We start from the raw sequence: 11509 nt of genomic DNA on the forward strand, positions 1-11509 counted from the left end.
ATATCTGTTTCAAGAAGACTGGAAATCAAGATCTTAAATCTATTATTACCTTTGCTGAAGATGAATGCATGCAGGTAGATGCTCCACCACTGGAATAATGTGAGAAATACAGTAAATGGGACAGATTAGATTTGGTATTGTATGGAAGTGATTTGTAGATCAATCAGGCATCTACAGTCTTTCTGGAGTCCAAGTGACAGAAATCTGTTCTAGTGATGGACAACTTCACGCTTTAACATCAATAAATTAACTTAAAAAGAAAATCCACCTAATTCACATTTCATTGGATCACAGACACAGGGACATGGACGTGGACATGGACAATAGCAGCAGCTGCAGGAACCGCTGCTGTTCTCCTGGCTGTCATACTCCTCTCTGTCTTCCTGTGGATGAGGTGAGCTGTGCTCTGTTTCAGAACAATGACATTCAATCTCTTGTCTAAAATGTATTCATTAATTTAGTCATGCATTCATTCATTCATTTGTTACACTAATCAGAAGAAAGAGGACCTCCACTCAACCCCCTGGACCTGGGACAACAGGCAACTCTGTGCAGGTTAAGTACAGTAATTAAACAAGTCCATTGCAAAAATATAAACATTGTTTAGGAAATGTTACACCTTTTCTCCCTTGCTCTTATTTCTTAAATTGGTCTGTCATAAATATCTTACTAGTGCCACAGAAATATATTTTCCTTTATTTGTATGGTCACTGCAGTTATATATATATATATATATATATATATATATATATATATATATATATATATATATATATATATATATATTCATATTCTATGTTCTCTACCCATCAGTCAAACCAGCCTGGTCATGTATATGACACCATCTCAGCTGTAGGCCAGAGCCCCATCCTTGCTGCACAGAGCAAACCAACAGAGCAGCCTGAGCTTCACTACTACAGCAGCATCCCCTTCTCTGAGAACAAGGAGGATCCTCTCTACTCCCTCATCCAATTGGCTCAGCCCCAGAGACAGGAGGAGGATCCTCTCTACTCCCTCATCCAATTGGCTCAGCCCCAGAGACAGGAGGAGGATCCTCTCTACTCCCTCATCCAATTGGCTCAGCCCCAGAGACAGGAGGAGGATCCTCTCGACTCTGCCGGCCAATCAGCTCAGCCCCAGAGACAGGAGGTGGATCCTCTCGACTCTGCCATCCAATCAGCTCAGCCCCAGAGACAGGAGGAGGTCCAGGATGCTGCTGTCAACTTCAACAGACCCAACAGTGATGCTGGGTGAGCACTGAGCAGCTCTTGTCATTACAACTGGCTCAAAATGTCAAACTTTGAAAAGCCGTGATTGCTACACTGCTGGTCTGATTTTGATTAAACTTGGCCGGTGGAGTGCCAGTGTCATTCGGATGACATGTTTACATTATGCTACTGACCACAACCACAACTCAGATTTTTTTTTTTTTTTTTTAATAGACAATAGGCTACACTAATCTGCAAAACACTTTGCAAATTGGTTAACTTACTAATGTGTTGTTGTTGTTGTTGTTTTTCAGGCTCATTGGCTAGGCAGTGGATCTCTACAGAGTCTGAAGGCGTGAACACACTCTCTGTGGTGTACTGAACTAGTGTTTCTCAACCACTGGGCTGCAGCCCACTGGTGGGCCTCAGAGCACCACCTAGTGGGATGCGGAGGACCTCTCACGTCAGAATGATAAGCTATCATGTATTTGGGAAGGTGGTCCTCGGAAATGTTTTAACAATCAGAAGTGACCTTGAATTAGAAAAGGTTGGGCTTTCCTTTAGTAACTAAACAACCTTTCAACTTCAAGCAAACTCTTCCATTATCTTTGCATTTGTATTTACATTTAACTCATTGAGTGCCAGCCACTTTTGGAGAATGGACGCTCCCAGTGCCAGAGTTTCAGAGCGTTTTCAGTGATTTCTCGAGGCCCACAGAATATTGTGTGATATTACTATGTAAACACTGAACACGCACAAAGAACGATGAGACTCTATTCTATCATCTGCAAAAAAAAGTTTATTGATCCCATTTTCCGTTCTTTAGTTATGAGCCGGAGAAGATAGCTTGATTCATCCAAAAACAGCAATTTTTTTCTAGAAGCTGAGATAATTGGCCTTTTGTGAAATTAAACATTTCAAGCACATCACTGACTCTGAAGCTAATCTTTTCTAATGTAGTCACACCTCAAAAATAATTTCCTTCAATAAAACAGTTTAGGCCAGGGAATTTTGTTTGGCAGAATAATATTTTTAGCTACAACCAGCAGCGCTGGCCCCTGCGTGCGCTGCTGGTTGCAGCTTCTTGCTGGTCTTGATTTGCTGCTGGTGGGCATCGGATATTCTGGCTTGCGTTTGTCAATCCTGTCCTGCTGCCTGGGTCTGTCTGGGTGTTGCGTGCTGCTCTGCGTGCCCCCCCCCGCCCCGCCCCGCCTCGCCTCAACTGCACACTCCTCCTCCTGTCTGTGGTGGCTCTCTGCTGAGTTTGCTGTGCGCACAGTGAAGGGTGCGCAACATCCATTTTTTTTACAGCGTTCCGCGTGTGTTTGTCACCGGCAACGATGCTTCCAGTTGAGAATAATAACAACTGCACGGTGTGGATGTGCGGCTGTGCTGTCGCAACCGACACGGAGCGGCTCAATTGTGGGAGCAGATTGGCTGCTGCAGGCACAGCTGCAGTAACGTGCTTCAGCATATCGATGCATACGGATGCGATGCGATTTCCGTTTCCATAACGACTTCTTCTTTGTTTTTTCCTTGCCTTTCTGTTATGTGGAGAGCACTGTCGCCACCTAAGGGTTCTGTAAAATAGGTTATAGACCTCCAATAGCTACAATAGTTGTACCAGAGATGTATCAGGGATTGATCCACGTCCCACCGTCAAAAAACGCAATTGACGACAATCGTCGTCTTTGGCACTCTACGTCAGTATTTGAATTGACGACAGCTGTCGTCATTGGCATTCAATGAGTTAATAGTGGGGTGTTAGCTAGAAATTTCATAAGGATTGTGCACTTTGTGAAAGAAGCACTAAACTTGGTACACATGTAGCCAAAGGCAATCAAAAAAGATTTGGATATGGAGCCATCATGAATTTTCAATCTGTCGCCCATGGCAACCATTTAATTCAAAATGGCCACCAAATAACCACAACAATTGAGCATTTTGTAATAAATGCACCAAATGTGGTACACATGTAGCTAAAGGCATTCCAAGATGATTTGGATATTGAGCCCTCATGGATTTTCAATATGTCACCCATGGCAACCTTTTTTTTTCAAAATGGCTGCCAGATAACCACAAATATGGAGCATTTTGCGATTAAAACATCAAATTTGGGACCGATGTAGCCAAGGGCATTCCAAAATTATTTGAATAGAGTGGATGTCAAAACACAGCCAGGGCACACTGGTGACACCACTGCTGTGAAACTCAGCATGGGGTTCAATGTCAGCTAAATACACTATGCTTTAATGCTATACTTTCTGTATCCACTAGTTCACAGTAGGCTAGTAGTGTAGTTTAGTTTCCTAAATGCTATCTAATTTTAGCCCCAGATCTAGTTAATATTATGTATATTTAGATGTAGTTAGATAGCCGCACCTGAATTGACAGGATGTGCCAGCGCAGGAGAGCCGAGCCAAGGGTAATGGGGCTTTGCATGACTTTCATAGTTACCCGGATGGTGTACAGATCGCACAGGAATTAAATGGCATTGGATGAACGATCGGGCTAGGTGTAGGTCAATTTTCACATCCAAACCTAGTTGAATCCCATACATAGATGTGCCTCTATAAGAGAGAAACAAAAGACTTACTGCAAGAATCCAAGAAAATGTCAAAGAACTTCAAACTTGTGGAAGTCGATGGTCAAGGACCATCAACCTCTCGTGCAGACAAGACTGACTGGAAGCTCTGTGTTATCTGCCAAGAACACAAGGAAGAGGCATTAACATGTCCTTTGCAGTCCAAACGACAAGACAAGGGTAGTGGGTACAGATCACTTGCAGAGCATTTGATCCAGTTCAAAGAACTTCGCCAGCTCCCTTCAACATTCACACTTGAGAGACTAGATGAGGGCCAAGGTATTGAAGCAACAATGGTTGCAAACCAAGCTCGCTACCATAAAACATGTAGGCTCAAGTACAATGCAACCAAGCTCCAAAGAGCACAAAAGCGAGCACTGGGAACAGACAGTGAAAGTCCTGACCCACAGACAGAATACAAGCGCACAAGGTCCCAATCATCAAGCCCTTCTGAAATGAGACAAGACACCTGCTTCTTCTGCAGAGAGCCTGAACTTCCGATACCTCGCAGCCCATGAGATTGCAGCAGGGCTGGGACCTGAAAAGGCACGTGCACTTCCGATGTTCCACGCATTGACGGGCTGCGACACTGTATCAAGCTTTGCTGGCCACGGGAAGAAGACAGGGTGGGCTGTCTGGGCTGTCTTTCCAGAGCTGACACATGCCCTGCTGACACTATCTTCTGCCCCAGATGACATACCACAGGAGGTAATGGCCACAATCGAGAGGTTTGTTATCCTTCTTTATGACCGAACCAGCACATGTCAAGAAATAGACAAAGCAAGAAAGAAGATGTTTGTGAAGAGGCACAATGTGCTCTCAATCCCTCCAACAAAAGCTGCCTTAGAGGAGCATGTAAAGAGAGCAGTGTATCAAGGAGGCCATGTGTGGGGTCAGATGCTGGTATCCACACCAAAACTACCTTCACCATGTGGATGGGGATGGTCACAGACATCCGAGGGGTACTATGAACCCTTCTGGACATGCCTACCAGATGCAGGCCATTCCAGCCCTGAACTTGTCTCTTGTAAATGCAAAAAGGGTTGTGTTAGGCAGTGCAAGTGCAAAAAAGCAGCATTAGACTGCACAGCTCTCTGTTACTGTGAAGGGGAGTGCTGAATAGACTTTCCTGTGATAACGTTAGATCCTAGGTTTGTCAAATCAATGTTATGACTTGTTTCGAGTATTGAGTTATGGTCTCTGAGCAATTCTGAATTTCCTGATTCAAGTTCTGAATCATAAAATATGATGTGAAACCAATATCATCCACATCACAATAATCTACACAATGTTTTATTGCAATTACTACTTTCATATTGTTATCTTTATCATTGCCGTTATCAAAAAAATAAAAAACGAAAAAAATGAAAAAATGAAAAACACAAAAAAATAATAAAATATAAAAAAATATATAGAAATACAAAAAATACATAAAAAAATACAAAAACAATAACATTGGGGGAGACAAAGACAGCCTCTACGTGGCCTCCCCTACAAGTAGCTTACAGGTCCAAAAGCCTAAAAAAGTGAAACTAATGTCTTTAACACAAATCACAATTGTTGTGGTCATCTAGCATTCATTTTGAAACAATAGTTGTCATTGGTGACACACTGAATATTTTTAGAATAACTTGGGCAACATGTGTACCAAATCTGGTGCTTTCGTCACAAAAAGCACAACGGTTTTGGTTACCTGGGCGGCCATTTTGAAAAAAAAAAGTGTGACATATTGAAAATCCATGGGGACCAAATGTTCAAATCATTTTGGAATGCCTTTAGCTACATGTTTACCAAATCTGGTGCTTTTATTACCAAATGCAAAATTATAGTGGTTATCTGGTGGCCATTTTGAAATAAATGGTTGCCACGGGCGACAGATTACAAATCCATGATGGCTCCATATCCAAATATTTTTTGATTGCCTTTGGCTACATGTGTACCAAGTTTAGTGCTTCTTTCACAAAGTGCACAATCATTTTGCTAATCTGCCCCACTATAAGCCTTTTTAGCAGATTATCTTTTCAAGAGTTATATACTGTATACTGTGAATGAGAAGGAAGGATCTATATATTGTGAACATGAATGACCAGATTCTTCTATCATTGTGTGCTTCTATTGCTTGTAAATGCACTGGTGTGTTTTAATATTTCAATGTAAAGTGTGTCGTGTTTTCTGCACTTGAAATAAAAATGTAAAAACAAATAAATGTGTTTATTTTTCATTTGATGTAAAGTGACAATGATGAAGGCATGGCCGTAACTAGCTATGAGAACGGGGAGGTCCGGACCTCCCCTAATATTTCAGAGGGATTTTTTTTTTTTTTTTTTTTTTTTTTTTTTTTTTATAAAACAATCTGCATGGAAAAGCATGAAAAACACGGGATCGCTTTTATTTTAAAACGAATGGCAGGTCAGGCAGGAAGTCATCTGACGCCGCGTCCGCGGTAACTTGATTCCGAGAGAGCAGCAGCATGGTGGTGAGTGATGACTCTCTGTCTGCCTGGCGAGATAATTGAAGGTGAGCGAGCTGCGAGACAGTGAGCGAGTGAACGACAGACAGTGAGTGACACTGACAGATTTTTTAGCAACAACCAAGAAAGTAAGTGTCTAGTCTGTCTCTTAAGTAATGTTACCTGTGTGACACGTTGGGATGCTACTGGCTAATCATGCATGATGCCAATTGCCAAGCTCCCGAAGTCAGGTATGCAGGTGGCTATATGCATGGTTTCAGTTTCATGACCCAATAAGTAACAAAAAGAGGTGGTGTAAAGTTAAAAACAACATAATATATTTTATTTTATTTTTCAATCGTTCCTATCGGGAATAAATGTCCCTCTGTATGTTTTTTTTATTATCGATGATGACTTTGTGTGTTGTGTACGGCTTGGGTTGTGTACCTGTGTTTGTAGGTGTCATTTTGATATGAATTTGGCTAAAACAGTTTGTTAGTTACAATTATGTTGACAGGAGAGCTGAGCAGGTGGTGACATGAAAGAGAATATACTGAATAATGACATCACAACAGTATAATCCTAATGTTGATTTAAAATGATATATTACTCTAAATATGGCTAAAAAAGGGGGGAAAAAAACCTCAAATTTTTCCCCCCCCTATAGGCTAATGGTTGCAGTCCGGGGTCTAATCACATGCGTTGTTGTTTCAGCACCCAGCCCTTACAGCTGGACAGAGGTGCTACCTTGTCAGTATAGCAAATGTTTACAGCACAGAGCACATGAGACGCCAGATGAAACAGCATTACCTCAATGTGCTGCACACGTGCATTAAGTCAGGTGGGTATCTAAATGTAAAGCATTAAAGGGACAGCTCACCCTACAATCCAAAATAAATTTTCCCTCTCACCTGTAGTGCTATTTATCCATCTATATCGTTTTGTGTTATTTGCTTGAGTTTTGGAGATATCGGCCGCAGAGCTTCTGCCTTCTCTCCAATACAATGGAACTGGATGGCACTCAGTTTGTGGGGCTCAAAGTGCCAAATAAATACATTTGAAAAACTCAACAGCATTGTCTCTTTTCAGAAATCATGACCCGGTTACTCAAAATAATCCACAGACCTTGTTATGAACAGTTTCGTTGAGGAACTATTTTCTTTTGACCGAACTACACCCGCTAGCTGCTAGCTAGTTCGTACAAAAGAAAATAGTTCCTCCATGAAACTGCTCACAACAAGGTCTGTGGATTATCTTGAGTAATCGGGTCATGATTTCTGGGAAGAGACAATGATGTTGAGTTTTTCAAATGTAATTTTTGGGTGCTTCGAGCACCACAAGCCGAGTGCCATCCAGTTATATTGTATTGGAGAGAAGCCAGCAATCTCTACGGCCAATATCTCCAAAACTCAGGCAACTAACACACAATGATATAGATGGATAAATAGCACTACAGGTGAGAGGAAAAATATGTATTTTGGATTTTAGGGTGAGCTGTCCCTTTAAGTCAGGTGTGTATCTAAATGTAAACAAAGAGATATAAAATATATCTCTCACAGTGCATTTTGTATCTTGTATCGTCTAGGTCAGAGTTCCATAGCCATAAGAAGGCATGGGGACCATGTGCTTAAAGACAGGTGTAGGTTGAAGGCACATGCAGAGGAAGATGTGGGATCCAGGACGAAGAAGCCACAGGGGAGAAGCAGCAGCAGCACAGCTCACTCTCAAGTCATCCTTCCAAAAATTGTTAACAGATGACAGACATAATACGATGAGTGATTTGCTCTTTTGAAAGCCTGTGTCAACAACCTTTTAGTGAGTGTTCTTTGTTGAGCTCTGTGTAACCATAGTGTCAACATACCTATATTGTAGGGTACCATAGCACAACATCTGAATACTTTCCCAGACCAAGAAATGTGTTTATTCATATGTCAGTTGAGACATACACATTAAGGAACACTGTATGTAGTGTTACATTTTTGCTCCCAAGAGACTAGTTGTCAGTGATTAACTGTCATTTCTATTTTCTCCTGTCAAAAAATAAAGCTTTCACATTGATTCTTATGTTGGATACATACTTGTGTCTATCAGTTGTCCCTGTCGGTTAATTAGCCTAAAAGTATTTCCTTCTCTAAATGAGGAAAAGAGGTCACATTGGTCTTTATAAGCCTTTCAGGAGTCAGATACTGCACTACACTGGTTTAAACTTCATCATTAATGCATATAGTTCAGTCAATCTGTGGTTTGACCCAGAACAAATTGCAATAGTAATGATTCAAGGTTTAATGTGCTCACTAGGGACATGTAAATAACATACTATAACATATCATTATTGGATCAATGTAAATTCAGGTGTCGAAGTCTGGGGACTTCATGTCGCAGCGTCACACAAATAAGTGTGTGTATCTCTGCTTCTAAACATGTTGTGTTCATATAATTGTCTGTAATGTCTCTATACAGTGGTTTTCTAGTGTTATTTCACATACAACCATCAGATATGACCCGTTTAAATATGTGCACTTTGGAGGTACCCTTACTGTAGGAGTCATTTATGCTTATTGTTGGCATGTCATATTATTTTGTTTAGATTATCTTGCAATATTATTTTTAGACACTTGGTGGCGGTATGGGATCACAGAGTTGTGTTAGGCACAGGTGAGGGGAAGCTCACACAGTTCTCACCAGACCACAGCCAAGAGCAGCATTGGAAACAAACTGGTGTGTTCATCTCATCTCTACAATAAACAACAGACTAAACTGCAATCACTGTGTGGAATCAGTTTGTTATTGGCTCTGTGTAAGATCACTCCAACCTACCTGTGTATTATGGCAAGTGGAATGGACATTGGAAAGTTCAAAAATGGCTGTAACACTTAGCCCAAAATGAAGGTGAGACATGACAGGTGAATATGGTAAAAAGAAAAAACTGATATGAGCATGAAACTTCCCCAGTTGAGTATTTACTTTTGTATGACAAGTTTTCTGATGTTATGTTTAAATATGCAAATGAGGCATGATCTACTTAATTTGCATACATTTCCAGGACAGAACTCTGAACATTGGATGAAGCCAGGTTCAAAATTCTTATTTCATTTTGTTGATATATTAAAACAAACGTTTTTACAGAGGATATCTCCTTTTATCACTCCATAAATCAGAAAATACTGTCAAAATCATTTTTCACCATGTTTTTCGGAATTAAATAATAAAATGACCTTTAAAAAAATTCAAACAAAGTCAAATTAGGGAATTCATACAAAACACATTTATATAAAACATTGTACAAACATACAAAACATACATTTATACAAAATATTTACATTAAAAAAACTATTTACATTGGAATAATATGTCATCTTTGACAGGCCTTGAATGTTTAGCTGGTCATCAGCTGCACAGAGGAACACGTCACACCAAGGTGTCTGCTGCCGGTCAGCAGATGAGGAACATACACATTCCCACATCTATGATTATGACGCCCTTCTTACAGGTACGCAGCTCAGACTTGGACAGATGCTGTTTGTCCTTGTCATTTTTACTGTCACAGTGCCAACATGGTTTGAAGGAGGTAATTTGCCTACAGCAGAGGTTTTCAGGGGAGGTGGGCCTCCCCGAACCACAGACCCCCATTTGATAAGATTTTTGCTTTTAGATGTTTTATTACATAAAGTGCATGAAACCCAGCCATGACCAACATAGCCGTACATTCTGGGCCGGACCCCACTTTGAAAACCACTGCTGTAGCCTATAGGTTGCAGTCCGGGGTCTAATCACATGCGTTGTTGTTTCAGCACCCAGCCCTTACAGCTGGACAGAGGTGCTACCTTGTCAGTATAGCAAATGTTTACAACACAGAGCACATGAGACGCCAGATGAAACAGCATTACCTCAATGTGCTGCACACGTGCATTAAGTCAGGTGGGTATCTAAATGTAACGCGTTAAAGGGACAGCTCACCCTAAAATCCAAAATACATTTTCCCTCTCACCTATAGTGCTATTTATCCATCTATATCGTTTTGTGTTATTTGCTTGAGTTTTGGAGATATCGGCCGCAGAGCTTCTGCCTTCTCTCCAATACAATGGAAGTGGATGGCACTCAGTTTGTGGCGCTCAAAGTGCCAAAGAAAAACATTTGAAAAACTCAACAGCATTGTCTCTTTTCAGAAATCATGACCCGGTTACTCAAGATAATCCACAGACCTTGTTATGAACAGTTTCATGGAGGAACTATTGCCATTGATTGGCATTCATATTTGATCTTAACTATAGAACTCAGTTTGATCAGTAACAATCTATCAAAGGATCATATAAAAAAAATAAGGCACAGCAATAATTAATATAGCCTCATATTTAGCTGCACTGTAATAAAAAAATAAGTATGTGGTTTTTGACCATCTTATAAAAAACATTTGCATATTAAAACTATGCCTAAAAGAAACAAGTCAGAACAGAACATGGCTGAAATTAAATAGTGCAGCACAGACTTGTGAACTTGAGTCATAACAGAGAACAGTGGCTGTCTTCAGAAAGGTTCCTCATATGTGTGTGTCTGTAGTAATGAGTCATAACAGACTGTCTTCAGAAAGCTTCCTCATATGTGTGTGTCTGTAGTAATGAGTCATAACAGGCCGTCTTCAGAAAGGTTCCTCATATGTGTGTGTCTGTAGTAATGAGTCAGAGGACTTGGGCTCAGCGTAGAGAACAGTGGCTGGCCGTGGGCTGTTCACATGAGGGGAAGGGGCGCAGTAGCCATTGGACAGCGCTCTGTGTGTGTGTGTGTGTGGGGCAGTCATACTGAGCATGGGGGCATGTTGTCCTGGTACCACTGGTGGGCGTTGGCATAGGAGGGCCATGTGTCTTGTTGGGAAGAGTTAGTTGTAGAGCTCAGGAAGGAGGCTGATCTCCATCATCTCACTGCGTGCGTACTTCTTCCTGACCATCTGGAGGGAAATACAAAAAGGCATTAGGTCACTAATAACTAGGCTTGGGCAGTATTGAGCTATTACTGTACACCAGGGTATTACTCTATACCAGGGTATTTAGAAATCCCCAAGGTAGGATTTTCACTACCGGCAAAAGATGCTTCTATCTTTTCTGTTCAGCCAAAATAGTCACAAGTGTCCTTGCCTGTGCTGGACTTAGCCTTTATTAATGAATGTTTTTTGTATTCAGCGTTTGTAGGAGACTTTTCTAAACCTTATTAATAGGCAGGGGTATACATGTTACAAACAACACTATATTGTTTAAGACCACTTTAAACTCAACA

General features: G+C 41.0%; 1 protein-coding gene across 1 annotated transcript; it reads left to right on the forward strand.

The window, feature by feature from the left end:
- Nucleotides 1-301: 301 nt before the first annotated feature.
- LOC310771290 (uncharacterized protein) lies at nucleotides 302-5895 on the forward strand. Its single transcript, XM_083663937.1, has 5 exons — nucleotides 302-394; nucleotides 498-555; nucleotides 814-1250; nucleotides 1523-1846; nucleotides 5802-5895. The coding sequence occupies exons 1-4, from the start codon at nucleotides 390-392 to the stop codon at nucleotides 1533-1535; spliced, it is 513 nt and encodes a 170-aa protein (XP_083520063.1). The 5' UTR covers nucleotides 302-389; the 3' UTR covers nucleotides 1536-1846; nucleotides 5802-5895.
- The last annotated feature ends 5614 nt before the right edge of the window (nucleotides 5896-11509 follow it).

The sequence above is a fragment of the Poromitra crassiceps genome (assembly GCF_964638095.1).
Source record: "Poromitra crassiceps genome assembly, contig: HAP1_SCAFFOLD_501, whole genome shotgun sequence".
Lineage (NCBI taxonomy): Eukaryota > Metazoa > Chordata > Actinopteri > Beryciformes > Melamphaidae > Poromitra > Poromitra crassiceps.

Bases quoted from the DNA above. Each gene is read 5' to 3' on its own strand.
- LOC310771290 (XM_083663937.1), top strand. The intron at 556-813 runs GTTAAGTACAGT...TCTACCCATCAG, and splicing joins CAACAGGCAACTCTGTGCAG to TCAAACCAGCCTGGTCATGT.